The sequence below is a fragment of the Solea solea genome, chromosome 20 (assembly GCF_958295425.1).
Source record: "Solea solea chromosome 20, fSolSol10.1, whole genome shotgun sequence".
NCBI classification, from domain to species: domain Eukaryota; kingdom Metazoa; phylum Chordata; class Actinopteri; order Pleuronectiformes; family Soleidae; genus Solea; species Solea solea.
The window spans coordinates 13,617,858-13,642,318 of NC_081153.1; the positions used below are offsets into that span (position 1 = coordinate 13,617,858).

General features: G+C 40.9%; 1 protein-coding gene across 2 annotated transcripts in view; it reads right to left on the bottom strand.

Moving 5' to 3' along the window:
• Window positions 1-3,073: 3,073 nt before the first annotated feature.
• The window catches only part of gabbr2 (gamma-aminobutyric acid (GABA) B receptor, 2), a 161,581-nt gene continuing 140,193 nt past the window's right edge, over window positions 3,074-24,461 (bottom strand). For both annotated transcript variants that reach the window (XM_058619699.1, XM_058619698.1), the window contains 6 exons: window positions 16,403-16,513; window positions 13,604-13,828; window positions 13,270-13,452; window positions 12,695-12,824; window positions 5,544-5,664; window positions 3,074-3,813 (listed from right to left, as the gene is read on the bottom strand). In XM_058619699.1, coding sequence (XP_058475682.1) covers window positions 3,648-3,813; window positions 5,544-5,664; window positions 12,695-12,824; window positions 13,270-13,452; window positions 13,604-13,828; window positions 16,403-16,513 — 936 coding nt within the window. In that variant the 3' untranslated portion in view covers window positions 3,074-3,647. The remainder of the gene's footprint in view (window positions 3,814-5,543; window positions 5,665-12,694; window positions 12,825-13,269; window positions 13,453-13,603; window positions 13,829-16,402; window positions 16,514-24,461) is intronic.

Genomic DNA, 24,461 nt, shown 5'->3' on the forward strand with positions numbered 1-24,461 from the left:
GTTATTCAAACACCCCCCCCCACCCCCTCCCCCTCCCCCATAACAACTAATGGCTCCAAAAAATGTTCAGGTGTTCAAAGTGTGATACTTATTTTATACAACTTTTTCATATCTATACCTCATCTGTACATAACATCGTTACAGATACTGTAAATAAAAAAAAAAAGAAGAAAAAAAAAGAGACTTCCAAGTATCCTGGTGGCGTTTGTGTGACATATTCATGTAAAAATGAGAATGTACGTAAAGATCTTTACATATACATATACATATATATATATATATATATAATTCTCTATTCTTTCTTTGATAAGAAAACAAGTTATTGCCCCTCGTAAACATGTTGCATTAAACATTTTGTCCTTTTTAAAATCGTAATTTCTAACCGACAAAACAGTAACAGGACCCGTGTGTGTGTGTGTGATTTTCCACTTAATATACGTCATATTGTTATATTTCTGGACATGTACTGCTTCGTGTTTTCTCCGGAGACCCTGATGACGACACATACAAAGTTATAATTATATTATATTATATTATATTATATTATATTATATTATATGTATATGTCACGTTGATCTTCACACAAGAAGACCTGTGGCAAATACAGACCATCAGCATGATGTTATTTTATTACAGGATATTTATGAGCCCTTGACCAACCACAGTTGCATTAGAACAAGTTTTCATTTGTGTTGTAAAAAGACTGGAATGGATCCACAAGAGAAAAGAAAAACAAAAAAACATGTCAGGGCACATTTTTAAAAAACTAGGACAAACACCTGATGATGTGGACTCGTGAAAATGTAACCTTGTAATTTTGGAAAATGCCAGAAGAGTCTTATTAAGATCCATCATGTGCTACCACCTTGACTTTATTGCCCTCAGTGAATGACGACCAAACCAGTAGCAGATGACGACAACGATGAGTTTGTCGCTGAGAATCTTGGCATCGACACATGTGAGCTGATCCAAAAAAGAAAAAAAAGTAACTTTAAACCAATGTTTTGTCCGGAAATAAACATTAAAAAAATAAATAAATAAATGAACTGCAGGCGGAAGGACAGAACAGAGTGGATTTGTCACGTCGGTTGCAAAAACAGAGGTAACTCTGTGAATTATACATTTTATTTCATGCCATCTTGAGAAAGCCAAATACCAAATATTCCATACATGGACACCATCGTCAGGGTATCAGCAAATTGTACACAATCACATATAATGTAATATATAAAATGTGCGGCTGGGCTTTCTTCTCCCCTAAAAGAAGACCCAACCCTTTTTGTCTCTCACTCGCTTCGTCCAGTGACAGTGACTCGCTGGACAAAGGTGCAGGAAAGGTCGCGACCCCTCGGAGATCTGTGCTCGGGATTTCCTCGCTCCTGTGCTCGGGGGGGACGGTAAGGGGGAGGAGCTCTCACGGCGAGTCACGCTCATATGTCCAGCCAGCTCCGGTGGCTCTCCGACAGCTCGTCTCCGACAGGCTTGTCCTCAAATGACAGAAGACGTGGTGTTTTCTGATCAGACGCCAACTCGGAACGGAAAACCCCGGCCGATGCGGGCACTTTCGCCGCTTCACCTCCCGCACTGTCCCATGCATTGAGGCATTCAATTTCAATAAATCTATGACACATACAATTTACAGACGTGTGGCCAATGCTGTTGTTTGCTGGGTTGACGCCGTTATCCCCCCGTCTTGTGTGTATCGTGGGTCCTGCAGGCTACAATATAAGACAACAGGCACAGCGCTTAACAAACGTCTTAAAAACTAAAAACCAAGACACCGATGGTGAAACATATGCTGAGAACAAACCGTCTCACACACGCACACAATAAAAAGTCCTTTTTTTTTTGTTCTTTTCTTTCTTTTTTTTTTTTGTCCGGAGTCCTAGTTTGCTCGTCTCCTGCATGAGGACAGTTTTACAGGGAAAAAAAAGAAGAAGACAATAGCGTCCATGACTGTTTCGCTCAGAGCAGCCTTCTTGGGCCGAGTTCAACGGCATCAAATGACATTTCCATAGCAACTGAGGTACGTTCACCGTTGCTAAGTGTGAAGTGATTTTTCTTGACACTCAATATCACCTGTGAAAGAAAAGCCCTGTGCCTGTGCTTGATGCTCGGTCACTGTGACCGGCAGCGGTGTCATCACCATCCTTGGAACTGAAAGCTACAGCTGGACAGGGTTTTTTTTTTTTTGTGACACGAGGCTCCGGTGTGTTTCTCCTGATGTTGTTTTTTTTTTTTGGAAAATTCAGATCCGCCATTTAATCCCAGCTGCCCGTGGAAGTGGTAGATCTCCGTCCTTTCCACGGACATGAACAGCAGTCTGTACGGATCTCTCAGCGTGGTTCAATATGACCAGACCCCTCGTGTGTTTGAAAGCCGGCCCGGCCTCGTAAGGTGCTCTCGCTTTAGAGTTTGAAGTGTACATGTGGATGTGTGCATCGTTTCTTGGCATGTTAACACACACACGTTAAATACAACTGTGGAACACTCTTGTGGTGCCTGAGCTCTACATTTCTAATATATACGCGCAGCCTTGTCGCACCTGTTTGAAGGCATAGCATCAATATTCAGTTGAACATGCTTTCTGAGGACATATCACGTGAGTTGCAAACTAGAGACGAGCTTTGCAAAAATCTGATGTGAAATCTTTTCACGGAAACTGGTGGTGCAAATTCAGCAACGTGGGAAAAGAAAAAGAGCCATGTGCGTGTTACTCCACAATGTTCTCTGACTCAAAGGCTTTGACGTTCTCTTACTTTGACGCCCCCCCCCCCCCCAAAAAAAAAAAAGCAAATCAATCGACAGTTACAAAAACTAATTTGTAGCTCATTCATAAGCGTCCAATTATTTTTAAGAGTGTCATGGTTAAAAGCTTTCGTTTGAAATTGTCATGACAACCTGGCCTCTGTAACAAACTCCACACTGAGAACCCATTTAATTGTCCATTCACACCATATACAAAGCTTACAGTACGTCAAAGTCAGAATCCATGATATTTACACGTCTCCACGAGGTTTGGAAATAGAACGTGGGGGGGGGGGGTAGGGTATGTTGGATGATTTTTCTGTCGGGTTTTTTTTCTTTTTTTGTAAATTCCACGTTTTTCCACACTGGTGTCCAGTCACTGAAGCAGTGAAATACTCAAGTTAGACATTTTCGGCGAGCACACACAGTACGTACAACAGATAAGGAACAGAAAGAGACAATCCCCTCTGAAGCAGATAAGGCTACACGTCAGGTCAGGGTCGGTCCACTGCTGCACTGCTGTTGGGGTGTAGGTGTATTTATGCATGTGAGTGTGTGTGTGTGTGTGTTTGACGGTGCATATGTGTATATCCCTATAGGCGATGGGGAGCAGATGAACAAGGGGGCACTGCTGTGACCTGATCGTGTCATCCAGTGCCCACTCTGTCTCCTCCCACCCCTTCCTGACTGAGGGTTTCAGTTTTCAAGAGAGGCCGGGGTGAAGAGGTGCAAAGAGTGGAACCTAGCCCCACCCCCCTCCCTCTCTTCTCCCCCCTGTCCTCTTTGTTTCAAGACGAAAATACGCACACTATGCTGATGATATCAGTCTATTCGTTGTACAAAAAAAGGAACCATGTTAGTCTCCTCTGCAAAGAGCCAGGCGGAGGAGTGTGTGAAGCTCACAGGCCAGAGACCATTACCCGGTAGGAGGGGGGCATGTGTCTGTGGCGCGGGCTGGAACCAGGGCTGCCGCTGGGGCTGGTGCAGCTGGCATCGATCCCTCCTATGGAAGGTAAGTAGGCATGGTGCAGGATGGGAAGTTGCAAGGACAGTCGACGTTGTATGCTGCAGACGGAGAAAGGGAAAGCACGACGTGAGCGGCAGACACACTAAGTAACCAAGTACACTTACTTTAATACATTTACTCTCTTAGTGACATTTGAACTCGTTTTTCAGCCATTTTGCAAAATACGATCGTGACCAAGGGCCACGCGGTTGGTGTAGTGGTTAGCACTCTTGCCTTTCCTTGACATAACCGGGTGTGTGCATGTGCATGATAAAATAACACACGTAGCTATTAACTGTAATGACCTAATACAAGGATAACACGGGGGGGACAACACACATCCTCACAACTTCAAAGGGCAGACACACAGAAATGATGATTACAGGCAGACAGGCGAGTACAATTCAGCAATTCTTCTAATTGTTTTCTTGTATTCTTCACTGTTCTTTACTAAGTCCTTAATCCACTGTGCCTCGCAGCTTCTGGGATCATCTCACAGAGAGAGAGAGAGAGAAAAAAGGAATGTTTCATGCTTCCACATGGTGTGACAGTTCACACCCTGCCTTGCCAGAGCCACTGCCAGCCATTTGCAATAAAATTATGCAACCATGTAGCCATTTATGTAAAAAAATAAATAAATAAAAGAAAAGGCGACTGAAATTCAGGCTCAGTCAGGGACAGACCAAGAAAAATGTCTTAATTAGGAGGAACTTTGAAATATTAATATTCTCCTGACTTGGCCTGAGGAATATTCCCCAGGCTCCATCAATTATTCTGACCTGTTTCTAATTCTGATCTTGCTTATTTATTTATTTATTTATTTTAGACTCGGCAGTTACATGCACCGTGACACCGTTTGTCCTCCTCTACCTTTCCCTTTTCTTTATTCCACTTTCTAACTTCTTTATATTTGTCACTCGCTCTCTTTCTCTCTCTCGCGCTGCCTCTTCATCTCTCTTCCCTCCATGTGATCAAACATTCATGCAGCATGGGAATAGCTCTGAGTGTTCCTTTACTTCTGTTCTCCTCCCTGTCTATTTTCAGAGCTGTTTTCAATGCAAGCTGTAAATCACTGGTTACATAAGCCTCCGAGTCTCTTCCTCTTCCTCTCTCTCTCTCTCTCTCTCTCTCTCCGTCTCCTCAACTGTCTTTCTTTCTCTCCATAAACATCCTTCTCTCTTTATCCATCTCCTTTTCGTTAACTGCCCTCCCCTCGGTGTTTTATCCACCCTGTCTGCCGTCTCTCTTTTTCTCTCATCTGTGCCACTACATGGTGCATTCTTCTCCTGGTCCTGCTTAAAAGATTGTGGGAGGGCGTGGGAGCTCTCGGTGATGCATGAAGTGTCCCCCCCCCCCCCATGGATGAAGTCAACATCCCTCAGCTTTGCCACCGTATGAATAATAAGGCAGGTCGTTGTGCATTTGTTGCGCGAGTGTTTGCACAGAGTCCAAGTCGATCTTCTTTTACAACGCGGGAGCAACAAACAGATGAGCGGCGTGTAAACGTGTGTGTACACTGCGCATGTAAACGTGCCGGTGTTTGCATGTGAGTTTAGCCAACAGAGCGCACATGCACTCTATGTGGTTATTTGTATGTTGGCGTGCGTGGGAGAGGAAAAGTACAGGGCCAGTCCATGCTTTCACAGATCTCTGTTGCCAGAGCAACCGCCTGAGAGCTGCTGGTGGTTGCAATACATGTGACATGTAGTCTGATGAGAAAGCTGACAAGACTGAGGGGAGGAGGGGAGAGGGGGGGGTTGTGAAGTGCTGAAGAAAAGGGAGATCTCACTGTTCAGGTGAGTTGATATCCTCCAGGGGACCTCTGTTTATTCTGGAAGGATCCATGGAGCCCCACTGGGCCTGAGGCTTCTGCTCCAGGTGGTTCTTCAGTATCGACTTCTCTCCGTCTGCTGTGAAAACACGTGTAGGAACCATTAGATATGATAGACTGAGTCAAGTGGGCTGTCAAAAGTGACAAGCAACTTGACACAGCGGTCGCGGGCACAGCTGTGGTAAGTTGCACACGAGCGGCACCTGAGAAATGTCCTTTGGGACAGTTTAGGTCCTGGTTATTAACATTTCGTCCTCAGCGACCCAATCAAGTGTGAGGAGCGCTGAGAGCGACTGTTCACACCCGGATGCGTCTCCTGTGACCACGTATTACCAGCTCTAAATTATAATAATACAAGCCTTATTTATATTGCACCTTTCAAAGTGATGGACAATAATTAAAAACCCAAAATATACAGCTGGGGTAAAGCAATTGAAATGAACAGGAAGATTTTATTTTATTGTTTTATTGTATGTTTTACTGTTTATTCCAAGGTCTATTAGGTCTTGGGTTTTTATATTTTATTTGTTTTATTGTTTTATTTATCTCTGATGTTTCAGCCGTTGTTGTTTTTAAGGTGTTTTAAAAGTAAAGTTGGAGTGGAGTGGATTGGAGATAAAGAACAGGGACGTTAAAATATTCCATTAAATCACTGAAATGCCATAAAAAGAGAGATTTAACTAATGGCAACAGAGGTTGCAGCCCTGATCTCTTCAAACATGACAAGAAGAAAATAATACACATAACACAATAATCAGTAAGCACTTAATCCACCCATGTCCTTACTTTTGCAAAAGGGGACACATTCCACAATTGAATGGTAGACAGTGTGATATTTGGCACACGGGGGGGGGGAAGAAAGACAGAAGGAGCACCTGAGAGAAACCAATTCAGAGGATAAGTAAAAGTGAAAAATACGAAACACATGAACAAGAGGAGAAGTGAGGTGGACAAAACAAATCGTTCCTAACGCGATTGTCGCGGGAGATGCCGCGGTTGATGAGGTTAAAAAAACAATAAGAATTGATGTGAACAAACATCACTTTTTCAAGATTGTCTCTGGCGAGGTGAGTGACCTTTTTTTCTTCTTCTTCACAACAGTCTTCTCTCTCGTCGTCCCAGATTTCTCTGCACATTTTGACCTGATTTACTGATCACAGCACTCCGTGGCCCCAATTGGACATCTGAGCTTGCCGGTCTGTTTTCGAGCAGACTAGTCCTCGTTTAATTTTGAAATTGAAACCGCGTAGCTCTTCGGGTCTCGTTAAAAGCACAGAGACAGGTATTTATTTACCGCATTATGGATTCAGACCAAAGAACCAACACAAACACAACAAGTTTGTTCTCTCTTGAAACGAGACTACTGCCTAAATAATAGAAATAATATTATGTATTGATCACAACCTCGTACCTCGGCCTTTTCTGAACGCTTAAAAGTTCAGAAAAGTTATTATTTTATTGTTTTAGAAGTTGATGCATTGTAATTCTACCCACACAGAGTTGTATTAGTCTGTGGATAATGTTGACTCCACTGTTTTCACCACAGTAACTTTCATACTCGCCTGCTAGGTTGTTCAACTATTAGCACCCGAGCCATGACCTCCATTCAGTTATTTATCACATACAAAGACGTTTTTTCTTTGCTGTTTTACATTATTGTCAGTTGAAAATATGTGATTTTAAGATTGCAAACTGAGGATTTATGAATTCTTACTTAAACAATGACAGAACAGAAGTTTCATGAGACATTTGGACAGTTGGACAATCAATAAAATGATAAGGTTTAAAATGCTAGATTAAGTGCTATCTGAGTTCAGCAGCCTGATAACTGAAGGAATATAAAACTTAAAATGTGTATAAATGTGTGCATTTCAAACTCAACTAGAATGTACTGGGGTTGACTGACAATGAAAGTGGCCTTCTTTCTTTCTTGCTTGCCTCTCACAGAGCAAAATCAAATCTTTTTACCTGCCTCCAATGATCTTGGAGCAGGTCTTTACAATGTAACACAGGCTGTTTTTATCCTTAAAAGACAGCACACTGGACCAGCAAATAAAAGGACTCAGGATTAAAACCGCATTGTAGCTTGCAGTCAAATACGGTACCAAGGTATTTGTATGATTCTACCACCTGGACCTCTTAAAGCACTCACTCTGTGTCCACCACTGCGTCCAAAATCAATAATCATGTCCTTAGTTTTCCTCAGTGTCGATGTCAAGACAATTTCTGTCACACCATCCAACAAATTCATCCAAGGAAAGACCGTGATCAGACTCAGACCCAAACAGCAGAGACAGGAGGAGAGTATCATCAGAACATTGAACAATAATTATTGTTATTTCTTAAATAACCAATAAAGATTTAAGAAATGAAGCCTGGAAAATGAACTGTGGAACCCTAAACGATGTCCTTAGGTTTATTACCTTTATTGATCTTTTGCACAATCAAAAGATCAATAAAGAATACTGTAAGTATAAAAGGGTTTTACATTACAGTAGAATAAATAACATGACGACCTTTGCCTCCTCAGTTTGAAACCAGGACTCAGCTGTCGGCAAAAACACACCTCAAGTATTGTCTACTGGTGTATATTATATATTATATAAAAAATGGACAGAGAGAGAGAGGTGGAGTGCTGTTCCTCACCTTTTGAGAGTGAGTGTAATCACTGATGACATGGCGTTCTTCTCTTTTAACAGCCACTCATTCACCAGCTCTCTCTCTCTCTCTGATGAATTCTGATTACTTCAGTTAGGAGGGCCAGCGATGATGGTGATGACAGTCAAGCACAATCAGATTCAAGCAGGGACATTTTTATTTTTTTTATATGCCTTTTATCTTAAAGGAGGCTTAATGAGCGGTGATTTTATTTCCATGACGTGCATCACACTGATGTCTGCGAGTACCACCGCGTGTGCTAATGTCTCTCTTTGTCTGAACTCTTGTTTCTCAGAACTCTCGCCTTCTCTCTTCCAAGTTATCATAATGGAAAAAGGTTCTCTCTCTAAGAGTAAAGTGAGTCTGTGTGGAACTGAAACACGTGTAGCATGAGCAAAAGTGACATGTGATCAGGGCGTGAGCAGCAAAACAAAATCTAAATCGAAGCAGTCAAGAAATTTTTCAATTATTCAGTTATAAATATCTATCATATTTTGCAATTAGGGGAGTGAGTCCTTTTTCATGGTATCCACCGCCATGTTTCAATATTGTAGAAAAAACAAACCAAACACTGGCTTGTTATGTTCTATGACATCTGAAGGCCATCATAGGATAAACAGCAGTAAGGTCAGGTTCTTCAGTCGGCTACAACATACTGTACATCTTCATCACTATGGAACAAGACATCCTACACGATGACACTTCTAGTAAAAGTTCTAGTTAAAGTCTAGTAGGTAGAATGTTTGGTGTTAACAATTAATATTTCCACAAAAAAAAAAAAACCTTCAGCATAATGTAAATCAAGTGATCTGAGAGACAAGGACTGCTCTGCACCTGCTCTGGTTCTGTTTACAGTGACCAATCACAGGGGATTTCAGAGACAGAGAGGGCTCCTCCTATTGGATGTTCTACTACAACTTCTCTGCATACAGGTTCCCTCAGTGGAAAGATCTCAGCTGCCTGTGAGGAAGTCGGACACTAAAGCCTTTAAGAGATGGAGATGTTGCGTCTTTCTGTTCATGCTCATCTGACGAGAGGACGTCAGAACAGAGGTGTGATGTGTCCAAAACGTTAGCACTTTAAAAAACTGCACATGAAACAGATGATAATGTCTACGGCAAGATTTCCAGTAACGCTAAGCTACAAAGACCTCAACATTCATTCTGTTTGAGCTCTGAGCTTTTAAAACAAAACCTTTCAATCACTCGACTGGAACTGTGACTGTGTAGCTCCAACAGTGGACGTTCATCGTTTTTCATTATCTTTGAAACCACTGAAAAATCTTATGACTAATAATAAACTTGACGCAGCTCTGTGGATTCAGCTCTTTAAAGGATAAATATAGAAGTGTTAGAAATCTCACAGATGGTAACTCATTATTTACTCATTAAAAAAAACTCTTGGCACTGACATCTCAACACTGTGCTCACAACACAGACGTCACTTACAACCTCATATCATTTAAAAAGCAAGACAGTGTTGGGACTAAAATAGGAGCACGTGTGTGTGTGTGTGTGCTTGAATCTGTTACCTCTTTAGGACATTTCCTGACAGAAACACCTCGTCAGAGCCAGTCATCCTCATGGAGACCAAATCATGATCCAAATGAGGCAGAAACTCATTTCTGAGGAACTGCTTAAGTTTAGGGCTAAGATCTGAATTGCCAGTTAATGGTTTAGCATTAACTGATTATAGTTGGGGGTAAGTTAGGGTAAGGCTGCCTAAATGAATGGAAGGTAATGTGAGTTCTTGAAAGGAGAGCATGTGTGCAAACCTTACGAAAGACGAGATGCAGCGACAAAAAGGGTAACAGAAGGAAGCAGAGAACACACTCAGACACATTTGCCTGCGAGTGTACTCATGAACTCACATCAGCTCATTGCATAACTATTAACTTCCACTAATGAGAGGCAAATCCAACATACTTGGCTCCAAATCCTCAGAAACAAAAGGGCAGTTTCACCCTCTTTTTTTTACCTCCTCTAACTCAGATGGATCCATTAGAAAGACACTCCTGAGAGTGCTGCTGTACATGCTGTAAAATGGGGCCTGATGCAAAGCAATGATGCTGCTGATACAATTGGAGGAGTCAGGCAGAAGTTGGGAGACTAAACTGACACATGGGAAAGACAGATATGACATGTTTCACTAAACACTGAGGGGCACAAGATCTAATTGAATCTGTATCATGTTTAATGAGATGTAAGAATTAAGTTTGTATTGTTAATGAGATTTCCTGGAGGTCAGTGAATGTGTCTTGACGGTCAGGGATGCTAGAGGCCTGTCAATCATCAGAGGGTCCTGTGATTGGCAGCAAAGTAAGATGGAACACCTGTTTGTGGGCTTCCTGATAGTTTTGTGTACAACAGGCATTGGTAAGAGCCAGAGCTAATGTGCCTCATATTTCATCAACCTCAGCAAGCTTTTAGCAAGTCTAAATCACGGACATACAAAGGTTTTTCATGCTATTAACAATGTCTGTCAGCAGAGCAGTACCAGCCACCAGTTGCTGCTCTTTGAAACAGAGGAAGCTCATTTCAGGCTAAGTTATTTATACATAAATAACTGACCAACCCCACACAGCTGAAAATGAACAAACGAACGAACGGACAACAACTGGAACAAGCAAATAATAATTAACAATGATTACGTAAAACTGACATAAGGAAATGCTGTAATAGTGTTTTTATTTACAGTGTATAATATATACAACAGAAATAGGCTATATCCTCGAGCACAACGGCTGCTTTGTGTTTCTACACTTCACCGGCAAAATCTGCATGTGGCTGAAACAGAAAAGGTTCCGGTGTGTCTTGTATATTTCCTACAGCGCTGTCAATCTAAAACTGGCTCCGCCTTTCAGACAGTTCCTCCAATCCTCATGCGCCTACGCCCGCTCACTGCTCCATTGATTCCCAGAGACGCTGAGCTTCCCTGGAAGTGACGATTTTGCTGCAAGTATCTAAACACAGTCCAGCTCACCAAAGGGAAAAAAGCTATTTTATGCTCAATTGAGATCAATTGAAGCTCAGCTTTCACTGGTTTTAACGGCGCCAGATGATCTGTGATAAACGGCCAAATCTGAATGAACTAGTCACACAGTTGATCGCGCTTTATTGCACATTTAGTCATAAAATGTAAATACAACAGTACATTTATTTCATGACATTTTAGACGAAGCAGAGCTTCTGTCTTAGAGCAATCGCCTCTGCACTAAATTACATGTCATTTTACATGAGCATTTTAAATAATGCTCCTTCTGCGTGTTGTGTGCTTGCCAAGTTCTGTTTATGATGTGACGGTAGGACTAAGCAGGCCTGTTGAATTATTCTGTGTGACTGTGCTGACGAACCAAAGCAAGTGACTCGTGACGCCGTAAAGACTGAAAAAAAAAAAATACTACTTTCAGCAGGAGTTAGTGCAAAGATGGAGATTGTTGAGGATGTAGCGCAACAGCCATCTGATTTGTGTAGCTGCTTTGGACCCAGAGGCTGACAGGGAGAACTGCATGGATGGAGTGGAAACCAAGCCTCTACTGCAGATAAGGACTCAGGACTAAACTGCTGAATCTGACTACAGAGGGCTGACAGTTCCATCTGAACAAGCTCAGTGAAAAAGAATGGAAAATGGACACTGCGCCACGATCAGCAGTGCCTGTAAGCAATGTGCAGTTTGTTTACCGCAATGAAAAATGCAGCGACACCAGGCGCATCAACAGCTGTGAGCTAAACCCCTGCGAAAAACCTTTACTAACTCGAGTGCACGTTTTATTATTTATTTACTAATGCTGCACCCGCCATGGTGTAAATGATGCACACGGATGTGCAGTATGTGGTAGCTGACTGAGTCGTTGATTTCATACTCAACTCGCAACTCAGTTTAAAAAGTGATGTCGTAATTAGGTTCCCCCACAAAAACCATATCCCTGTCTGACTCTGGCACTGGGTCTCACTTATTTTAAGAGATTCTTGACTTGCTGTCAGATGGAGTTCAGCTTCGTTTATGTCCTGTCTTCGCTGGCAGCTGACAGGGGGTCCAGCAGTTGAGATCATTTCCAGTCAGTCCTTAAAGCTGCAGCATTGAAATCCTTTAGGCCACTCAGTATGCAGATGTAGTTAAACATTGTGGAAAGTTGATCTCGTATAGGTGGTGCACATTATAAAGAATTGCATCAGATTGAATTACACTTTAGTGCATTGAGGCAGGACTGAAAACCTGATTAAGGCCTTTACCTACTGCTGCAATATGATTTCCAGCCACCGGCAGCAGCACTGACCAGCACAGACTAATGAATATTTAACCATCTTGGCTTTTACATGGCTTTTGAGGATAAAATAAATTGATTCTTGTTTTACATCAGCAAGCACATCATTTCTCGAACAAACGAAGAAAAATAAGAACAACGAGTGACCAGCTATAGCACAGATGAACACATGCAGCCAGTTTCTCACCTTTGCCGTCTGTGAAGTTGCGTATGCTGAGGATGTTATTTGCGTCGGGGTAATGGTTCTGTTTGATGTAGGGAGTTTTCTCTGGAGTGTCCTGCAGCTGCATGGTCACTTCCTCCAGCTCCTTGTCCAACTTTTTTAAAAGGGAAAAACAGTTATTTCAAGTTATTATTACGCTATTTTGCAAACTGTATCGACTATAAATTGATGCTTGGCATTTTGCATTTTCACAGAAACTGACAAATGTGGCTCCATAGTTGAGTCTGCTGTAATAATAAAAAGATTTTGCTGATACAAAGCTGATGTGAGTGCCAAGGGTTTTTTTTTTTAAGACATAATGACAATAAAGTCTCTTGGCAGTGACTAGAACTAACCATGATCTATTACAAGTTAATAGAAGTTTGTTTTTATTAAGTTCCATAGAGTCAAATGATTAGTGCTTTATTTCTCCTCTTCTAGAACCAAGGCTCTAATTACTATCATAAAATACTCTTTTTTGCAGCATTGCGTTAGAAACCTTGCAACACTCTTCTGTCCTGTAAAATATAAAAGCACATGTTTGTTTTCTTCCCTCTGACCTCTGTTATCCTCATACGGAGGCGGTGGTTGTCGGTCTGCAGCCCGTCCAGCCGAGAAGTGTTAGCCTGGTTGACACTGGTGACCGAGGTTGAGGTCTTGGAATCTTCCTTTTTCTGGTTCTGGGTGAACTTTAACCTCCTGTTCTGGGTCGCTGCATCAGGGTTGGTTCTCATGGTGAGGAGCTAAAATATGTTTTTTGAAGTATTAGTCACAGCTGCACAGTAGAATAAAAAAGCAACACATAACTGGCTTAGGAAAGAATGAGTTGATAATTAAACATCATTTTGCCGTATTATTGCAGCTCTCACACACTCCTCTTTCACACAAACTGACCTTGGGAACAAAGACGAGGCAGAGTGTGATTGTGCTGCAAAAGATGATCACCAGCGCTACGATGCAGAACTGCACATTGGGCTGATCTCTGGTCAGGAAAGACACAGCGGCACCGATGATGCACATGATGCCCACGTTGTACACACTCATCCCGATGTATTTGCTGTCATTGAGGGCAGGGATGCTCACGTTCCTGGTCTCCCAGGCCAGGAAACAGCCAAACAACTATCAGAGGGAGAAAAAAAAAGAAAGAGATACAGTAGTTTTTTGAGAAACACAGGCATCAAAATAAACAGATTTGACTTAAATCGTTCTTTCGCTGAGTCATTTTATCATTTTATCAGCAGTACTGGTTAACATCACGACATTAAAAGCACAGATTTCTTCTGAATAAGGCAAATTATATTATATCTTAATGTTTTAATTGAGTCTTCTTTTGACAAAAGTAATGTGATAATGCATTTTATTTTTATAGTAATTACTAAGTAATAGTTTGATAATAACAATGAAAATGTTTGTATATGAGACATATACAATTCATAGCCAGTGAATTCTAACTTATCAATGAAATGATGAATATGAAGATTCACAAAGATTTTCATGTGAAAGTAAAATAATAGTTATAGTAATGCTCTACTAAGATGTTACTGGAAATAACTGTAATATAATGTAATTTTTACATTGTTCTAACCAAGATGGAATTGCCATTTGAAATAAGATTGTATTAGCATCAAATTATGTGAAGAGACCAGTTTAAGTTTGTTCTGTCAGTATTTGTATGTAATGAAAGTGAACTCATTGTCTGGCGGCTCATTAGAATTGCAGTAGGCTGCCTCGCCCGCTGCATAATTCACAGTGCGCTGTGTAAGGAGACATGTCTGCTTGTTCTAAAGTCTACATGAGAACTGGTGGAACGACGCGGGGCAGAATTAGAGGAGCAGTCATCAAGGATTAGTGAGTGATTCTTGAGTGTGTGCGCATTATTCGGAAGAGAGATATGGTGTTTGTGTAGGTATTCACATGTGATTGTGTGTGTGCTTGTCTTAGTTATTTTGGGATCTTATCTGGCATAAACGCTGACCTTGTCAGGACCAGTAGTCCCTCGTGTCGACCAAAACCTGCTCCTTTTGAAGCAGAACCGCATTTCTGAGGAACAGGTTACGTTTGTAGCTAGGATTTTGAATTGTGGTTTGGTTCAAGTTGAGGATAATGCTTTGTTTGGGCTGTCCAAATGAATGGAAGTCCTAAAAAGAATAGCTGTGTAAACCTGTGTGTGTGTGTGCAGGGGTGACTGGCTTAAATGCATATTTTTGCTGTGCTGTCCTTCTCCATGCGTCATACAAATGAGGACTCCTGTCAATCACTCCACTCTAACTTTGTCTACCTGCTCCCCCTTTTTTTTTTGACTTATATATCAAAGTCCTTCAAAGTTACCCGACCATTTACTCACTTCCTTAAATTTCCACTTTAGCGTTTTCTTTCCAGTTGTATATTTTACTCTGTATCCTCTGCATTCTCTCAGTCTGCTTTAAGATGATTTATTGCTGCGTCTCGTTCCTTCTTCGTCACCTCAAAATAAATGTAGTGAGGTCTGCATAATTTACAGCTGCTCCTGCTTCACACAGATTTGAAAAAAAGAAAAACCCCACAACACTACGTGGTGGGGAAATGGAAATTTTTCCGAGGTGTGTTGGTCTGATTGGAAGACAGTGGTCTCACACACTGTGACAGGTACATGCACCATTACAGCTCATAGGCTTGGGCCTGTCCATTTTTATCCCATCGAGTGTCCTCGTGAAAGTTTCAAATATTAACACTAGAAATGAAATAAACATACAGAGCAAGTAAATATTCAGATCCTGCAGGATCATCTGTACTATACTGGAGCAATGAGCAATACTGAACAGTCTTGATCTTAATCCTTTTATGACCACCAGGATAATCTGGATTTATTTTTGATTTTATGGCTGTAGAAAAATGTTCAATGATTGAGTGCTTCTGCCCCTTTTTCCAAGATAACTTTTACTTTAGATATCTGGCTGTTCTGTTATTCAACCTTTATGGAATTTACGGTACAGAGAGGCTGAAGTCACAAATGAATGGGTAAGCGTATGGGTGCAAAGCTCTATTTCTCTTCTCTTCTTTCTGCGAAAGGCGGGGTCACAGATCGCCAATCCATAATTTTTGAATATTCAAGATGTCACTAACAGTCTAGGAGTTACGGTAATGAGAAGTACGCATCCCAAATCCTGTCGGCAACGACAGAAGAGTTAATACTGTCACCCTGAGTGTCCACATTATAATCATACTTGTTTTATTTTTGTCTATTATGTACACAGCAACATGAACGGAGGCTCCCTGCTTCTGCAGCCTTGTCCAAAACATGGTCTGAATATAGAGAATGTGCAGATTGCAATTTTGGCCTATGAAAGTTAAACGTTGAAATAAAGTCACCATTTGGATGACAGGGAAAACAGGACATGGAAATGCTGATTAAGAATTCCAAACTTATCTACATCTCCGCCAAAAATCAGACTTCCCGATATTCTTACTTTAATTAGAGACTCAAACTTTGAAAATCAATAACTTCTGGTAGTAGCAAGTAGAAAGCCACATCTCTCAAGGTACACAATAGGACACATTTTTAAATCATAAACCAACAGCAAAATGAAGACAAAAATGTCAAGCCTCATATTTTACATTCATGAGGCCATTTAGAGTCAAATCACCTGATCCCAGCGCATTCATCACATAAGAGTCTAACACAGACATTAAGTGGTGTGAGTTATTTCCTCTCACCATTAGCAATCCCTTGTAGGCGTAGACAATGCCCAGCCAGATGGTCATATGGGTGTTCTCACAGTGCTCCAAGAAGGGACGGATGGAGATGTCCCGCCCTTGGGGGTCCGCCTAGAGACAACACAAACACACAACGCGCACAACGATTTGAATAAAGCATCCGAAAATGTACTTTTCTATACATGTTAGACAGATAAACAAATCCATTTAACCCAAGAAAGGATAAAACCAACAGCAAAAGCCAATACAAGAGCTCAAAGAAGAGGAAGTGATTATAAACGCCATGTTGTGTTTATCTATGTAACAGTTTTCTCTGCGCAGATGTTTCAATGTCACATTCACAGACAACAGCTATATATACTTGTTGTCTGCCTGCCGGTCAGAAGGCAGGGTGTCAGTGATCAAACATCCAGGTGTGTAATAAAACTGCCTTTCATCATGGCCACCAGGCTCGTCGACTGAAGTTAAATTAATCCGCGCTTACGATGCTAATGGAAACAACTAATCAAGCTTATTTATTAATGGCATTTCCACCTTCTCCCTTTCCATTTCGCTTCTCACTCATTCCCCGTCACGTTATCTCCAACACTTGTTGTTGGAGTGTTTTAGCTGCAGCTGGTGACACAGGTAACTCCCAGGGCGAATGATGCTAAAACACCTCTACTCCTTGTTAGTTGGAGCTTTAAATAGCTTTTAATAAGAACATTTGGATCTATCTGAGGTACACACGAGCGCGTGTGTGCAGTTTCAGTAAAAAACGACTAAGCAGATGGTGTGTTTATGTGTGTACGGGCGTCCATGGCACAGCTTTTGATCGGATGAATTATAAATATACTATTCACTCACAATATATCGTTATTGTGTCACCACATTCTCCCATTTATCTCGCAATAATGGAAATTACAATAGCATGATTTTTTATGTATGACCTTGATGGCTTCACATTAGTTGGTCTCCACAGAGTGATCGCTTATAATGGAAAATTGGTGCTGAGAGAGCTAATGTGCTGAACACAAATCGATGTGAACAATATTATTTCTGTCCATCCTTGAATTGTTGTGTTATAGTACAGTGTATTCTAGCATTAATTCTCCATGCATCTGCCCTGGAAATACACCCTTCACACAGATTTCCTTTTTCCAGCACTCGCACTCGACATTGATGATGGATTACATATGCAGCAACACATCACACAGCATTTGGGAAAAGACACAGCGACAACGTAGCGGAAAACTCAGATGCAGAGTAACATTTTCCAGCATCTTCCGAAAAGGGCTACGAAACCTCAGATGTTTCAAAACAGGAACAGATTAAACAGCCAGAAGTACTGCTTCAGCAGCGATTTTACACACTTTGTCAAAGCGCTCTGGTAACCCTGTCTGAGAGTTCCCATGGCAACCGCATGGCTCATGTCACTCACGTTTCTGAGTATTTTAGCGTTGTGAGCAGAGGATTCTCGTTAACTTTTGGTAAATAGCTGGTTTCTGTTTCCACTCTATAAGGCGTGATGGTAGAAAGAAAGTAGGACAGGAGATGATGCAAGGACGGGCTATTTATTTATTCATTTATTATTATATATTTTTTTTTTTACAAGGAACCATAATTAGTCGGCACAGTGCAGAGAAGGAAGAAACTCAAGCACAACTTTTTTTTTTTCTCAGACAGCTACTTTCTTCATGAAACACGTCTTTCAACCTATTTTTAAGTCCTTCTTGAATGCGTCGGAAACGAGCATGACACAGACATGATTTATGCATGAGATGTGCTTGTTTGGCCAACGCTGTTGGAAGAAGCCAATAGAAGAAATCCTCTCTGCGCTGGAGAAGTGGTACGATTTTGAATTTTTGTGAAAAGAGCAGCCACACGTCATGCAAGCTCCTGTGTCAGCCATGTTGAACTGTGGTGGTTGTAATTTAAAAAAATCACAAGATTAAACATATGCTCCGAGAGACATTAAATGCATACTGTGTTCAACTTATTTGATATATTCTTCACTTAATTACATTTCTAGTAAGTTTTTCACACATAAGTCTACCAATTGATAAGCATATTATATTAGTTTGCTGAGGAGTTTCTCCTCATGTTGGACATTAAGTCACATTTTAAGTTTAGTTATCTATCACTGATGCAGCCTATATGAAAACTCTATATACATTTACTCGTATACGTTTAGCAAAACAATATTACATGTCATTTAGCAAAATGAAAGGGTACTACAATGTTTGTATCCAGAAACACATAATGAAGATCCCCGCCCTCTTTTCTACTGAAAAGCACTGCATCATCTGCATCTTTATCACTGAGGCATATTTACAATTTCTGCCTGAGCGACCTTCTTTTAACAACAATGCTCTAGGAAGTTACACTTTCTTTGGTTCACTCACTATGAGAGAGAGAGAGGGAGAGAGAGGGAGAGAGGGAGAGGGAGAGAGGGACACATTCTGCACCAGTGCTCTTTGCATAGTTTCAGCTCCAAGCAAACTTGTGTCGCTAACAACAAAAAGATAAGACCAAATGAGATATAATGCTTATTAGGCTTGGGTCTCTATCACTACACAGCAGACAGGAGCTCTCCCTTTTTTGGGGGGAAGCTGTCTGGGGAGTTGCCAGGCAACTGAAGCTGTAGGCAGAGGGTGGCCCCAAAGCGGTGGTGATGGCAGTAAAAGTGCCGGTTCACTGTCATTTTTCACAGCATTAGCCCTCTAACGGGATCACTCTGGGAGGGCTGGAGCGGGCACAGTACTGGCAGATTGTCCATGGAGAGATGCAGCTCGATGAGGCGATAAAGGGGGGTGACGGAAGGAAGAGGGAGAAAAGATGAAGGGTGGAATGGAGAGATAGGAGTGAGAAATATGGATGGAAGATGGAAGGTGAAATGAAGGGAATAATAAAGAGATAGCAGGATTGATGGCAGGAAGGGGACATGGTGAGGTAAGACAAATAGATGCTGTCAATACCACCTCAAAGAGATATGAGAAGATGAAGGAAGAAAGAAATGAAGAAATAACAAGAGAGCAGATGGAAAAGTTTAAAAAAAAAATCCAAAGTGATTGAAAGGAGGGGGTAAAAGTTTTAAGACAAAGCTACTCAATGTGGATACTCAGAAAAACCCACATTTTTTCTCCTCTGCACCTGCTTTCACTGTATCTTACTTCTAAAAAGCTGGGAGTTGAGGGCTCATTAAAAACAAACAAAAAAACGTTTGATTCTATGGCAGAATAGAAAGTCAATGCAAATATGTACAAATTTCTGTATAAACATAAACAAAAAAGACTTTGTCTTTGTTGTAATGAATTATGGCTTCGACTCACTGAAAGTTAAATGCAGTGAAATGCATGTCAGAAACATCCATACTACATACTATCCATATAGACCCATGTTTTGTGGGTTGTGAGGCTATGAACAGAGAAAAGAACAGAGAAAACAGCAAGTAAGGATGAAATGGAGAGTGTGTGTGCTCCTACATACAGTGCCTAACACATTTATTGGACCACCGGTCATAAAAACGAGAAAACATAAATATTTTAGAAATCTTTCCAAAACTTGTTATAAATTAAAAATGTTAGTGTTATTTATTTGGCAAATAACAAACTGAATTGACCTTTTGATACCCAAATTTGAGTCCTCACTGGGCTTCTTCTCTGAGAAGTCAGAAATGAATCAAGCAAAACATTCAATCACTAAAACTACTTTTTTCTGTTCAGGACATCTGTTTGACTTCTTAAACAAGAAATATTAATGTGCTTTACAATTTTTTCTGTTTGTTTTTTTTTTGGAAAACAGTACATTTGAAAATTCATGGACAAAATATCAGGTTGGTTAAGGAGCTTCTACAAACTGTACTGGTGTATGAACCATTACAGGTAGCTGTGGCATAAACCTTACATTGGGGGGCGGTCTAATACATTTGTTAAGCACTGTACATACAGGCAGATGAGCTATTAGCTAACTCTGGCCCTCACAATTAAAACTGCAACAAAGCAGTAGGTGAATACTGTGTGGAGATTTAGACTTCATGCACTTTATGTCACTTTGTACTGTGTGTGAAGAGAATGATGAAGGGAAAGCCATGGAGAATAGAGGATGACTCTCTTTCTTTACCATTCTCTGCAATAGATTTTTTCTTTTGTCCTTGGGGAAGATTGTAAAAGTTTTATCATGAAAAGACTGCACAGAATAATTGGGTTGTAATTACTCCAGGGATTTAATCATTTACATTTATGCACGCTGAGGCTTTTTGAAAGATCTCCCAGAAACAGTATGCAATGTCATATGTTGTGTCTAGTTTAGGAATAACAAATGTTTATATTTTCTGATTTGTGATCGGTAATCTGTTAAATGTCAGCGGGGTTAGATGCACCAGCCCCACCAACTGTTTGCCTGGGCACAGAGACAGGGAGATGCACACTAATACAGTGTTGTCACACAAACACAAACACATTATCCTCTGTAGCACCAACTGTTTTCATATGTGTAAATGAAGACATTTTTAGAATGTGTCACATGCAGGACTTCAGGCATGGGTGGAGGAAATGCCCTTTGAAACTCCCTACCAACCCCATCATCCTGCCTCATTACAGGAAAAAAGTATAATTAGATTTTATAGGTTAGATAGATGAAACAGTATAAGACTTAAAAGCCTGGCAGTTAGTGGACAGTCAACATTTTCAAACGACTCTGCTCGTTCAATGCAATTACTGTCCAACACACAGGATACAAAGTTCACTATAAGTACTTTTCCTTGTTGAAAGTGCTTTTGGAAGAGACCCCCAAAAAGTTTCCTAATCTCTGTGACTGCGTAAAAAAAAAATGAAGAAACTGTAGTTTGCAGAGAAAAATGTCAAAAGGACAGATTTATTTAAAAAGAATAAATAAGGGAACGTAGGAAAAACCAGGACAAGAGATAAGTAGAGTGGCATAGTGAGAAAAACAAAACAACAAGTCAGGAGCACAGAGTGCAAAGAGATGAAAGGATTTCATGTCTCATCCAAGAGTCTTCTTTAGTTCTGAATAACTGGTGAAAAAATCCAGGTATTTAGATTCTGAAGGCTGGAAACCGTGTCTAGAGAGTCGTTAAGTTAAATAATGCAGATCTTTCACCCCTCTGACCCAGTTTCAGGTTGTTGGTTTCACCTGAGTCAGAAGAGCTCTGCTCACACTGATATTCATCCACCAGCTCATCTGGACAGGGCTCAGGTGTCCACCTACACCTAAGGAGCAAGGGACTCTTTGTGATGATGAGAATGTTCACATTCTGGCCAGGGAAGATGGATGGTTTAAAAGAGGACTGAAGGAAGACAAAAGCCATTAATGTCAACCGGGAGAAAACATCACTCAACAGAGCAGGTGGACTAAAACACCATCTACAATGCTGTCCTGACCTCGGAACAAAAAACAGCAGAACACAACAGAACAACAAAGATGAACTCTTAACACTACACTTAACAGTACATTTACATGTACAGTTTAATCAAGCTAAGGCCGTAGTCTGACTATGACATGGGACAACTTGCCAAGTCCGACTATACATGCAGAGGAAAGTTTATATATATCATCTCCTACTATGTCTGGGTCAAATCCCGGGGAGGAAATGTCGAAGCATGTGTAGAACACCAAGTCAAACTCCAGTCCAACTAAGCGTATACATGCAGGAGTAATAGGACTATGAATCACAATATCTAGGTATGTTAGTCCGACTAAGACTAGCTCAATTTTAGTTGGACTAACATGTTTACATGACATTAAGAAAACCAAATTATTGTCTTAGTCCGACTAAAATCACACATTTAACATGCATGTAAACGCAGGTGATCGAACGATCCTCTTTCACACCTCGACTCAGGTGAATCCAACAACCTGAAATTGTGTCCGAGGAGTGAACGATCTGCATTGTTTAATCTAACGTCTCCCTACACAGGTTTCCAGCTTGCAGAGTCTAAATACCTTTGGATTTTTCCACCAGTTTGTCAGAACGGAGGAAGCCTCTTGGATGAGAGGTGAAACGTCTTCAAACTTAACTCAAGCAAGTCCAGTCGCCTACGGACAGAACCTTCACAGACAAGAGAGGATGAAAGGCTTCCCGGTGCCAGAGTGAATTAAAGGAAATAATTTGAAAAGCTGTGAGCTCTGTTTCTATCAAATCCTGAGCTGCAATAATGGCCTCCAGACAAGCAGACAGGAGAAGTGCATAATGGCTGATGAGCTCCGCCAGTTGGATTGGGAACCTCATGCCAAAAAGAAAGAGTTTGTACTTGTGCACTCACAGTGTCCAGCTAGATTTTTAATCCTAAACCTAATTCTGAAGTTACAGACCACAGCTCCTGAAAAACAATAACCTATGATCCTTATCTTTGTAACCTGTTTCTCACATGAATAATGCATTTGGTTGCGTGAAACTCCTATAAACAACCAATTGTTTTTCCTTCACAAATATGCACCATATTCCCCCTTTTAATTCATGTTGTTTAATTCATGTCCTGATTTAAGTGCGGCCAATTAGTTTTTTGTCACAGCACAGTTTGGTTGGAAACTGCTTCAAAAAAATGCAGCTTTGTATCTGCTCAATTGTATCGGTTAACTACTGTGTACGAACAGTCATGAGAAGAGAGTGGAAGAAAGTGAAGAAGAAACCAGTGTTTGCAGAAAGTGAAGGAGGGTGTGAGGGAGGCGGCTGCTCCCAGCTGAAGCTGACCTACATGCAGAAGGGCCGTGGTGGCAGAGCAGCAAGACCCCGCTGGCAATCCAAGCCATGTGGGTCTCAGCCATCCCACTTCCCTGTGTATATGCATGTGTGTGTATGTGTGCGTTTTACTGTTGTGTCCTCGTCACACCCGGATGTAGTGGACCAGGTTATTCCACTCCAGTGAATCCTCACAAATGTTATTCTGGCTCATTAAAGAGCAAACAATGAGGTAGAGTCAGAAAAGAAAGAGAATGCATAGAAAACCAATAATAATAAATCATAAAAAAAAATACTACCAAAGATAATTTTTCTTTGTTCAATTTGCACTTCAGTCTTTCAACTGTAATATTTATTAAACTACAGAATTCATATCTCACCTATCTTTATGTCTGTCTGCATTTTAATACTTCTGCTTGTTCAAGCATCCCCTTTTCTTCTTTTTTCATACTGGCTGCAATGCTGTTTGAGAAATAATAATGTTCTGACCACCAGCCAGCCAGCATTGGCAGTGGCATGATGAAATTGTAAAAGTATATATATATTTTTTCGTTACTCTATATCTCTTCTTCTTTCTTTAAGAAATGTCGTCAGGTCAAGTTTTTAAAGAGAGAGAGAGGTGCCAGTGGTGGAAAAAAAAAAATCGAAATCTTGTACCAACACTTCAAAAGAAACTTCAAGGAAAGGGACAGAAGTATTGGAATTAGATTTGTGTCAATATTTCTGTAATATATAGATTTAATTATTCAAAAATATTGTATTTTATTCTTTGAAAATACATGTGTTCTGTGCTCTCCCTGATTTGTTCTTTGTGCTGTGTTTTTTTGTTTATGATTCTGACCGTGGGTGGGCCTTAGGAAGCTGCCTGCTGATTGGCTACTGAGTTTTGGAATGACAGCTAAATGGACCGGAAGTAGTCACAGGCTTGGAGTGGCTGTCCGACTGGATTTCGTTCCCCAAGTTTTCCCCGTCGACACCCGACAAAATCTGACAAATCTTTATAATGTGACAAACGTTAGAAGTTAAAAGTTTCAGACGTGCGAAGTGCTGTTTGAAAAATATTGACACAAGTCTAATTCCATACAGAAGCTTCAACCTCTTCAACACACACACGCACACACGCAGACTGAAGACAAGAGCACAGACATTCATATGCCGCACAGGGACTTTAGATATAGAAACAAATACGCAAGTGCTCAGAAACAGACATATTCACCCATTTGTGTATTTTAACAAAATTATAGCATAATGGCTTTTCTGACCTGGCTCGCACACACACACACACACTTTGCAACTCCCTGGGTTCCAGTAGGGAGCTGCCTTAACTGATTTATGAAGGACTAAATGCGTCATTAGTGTAAGCAGCTAACCCTGAACATT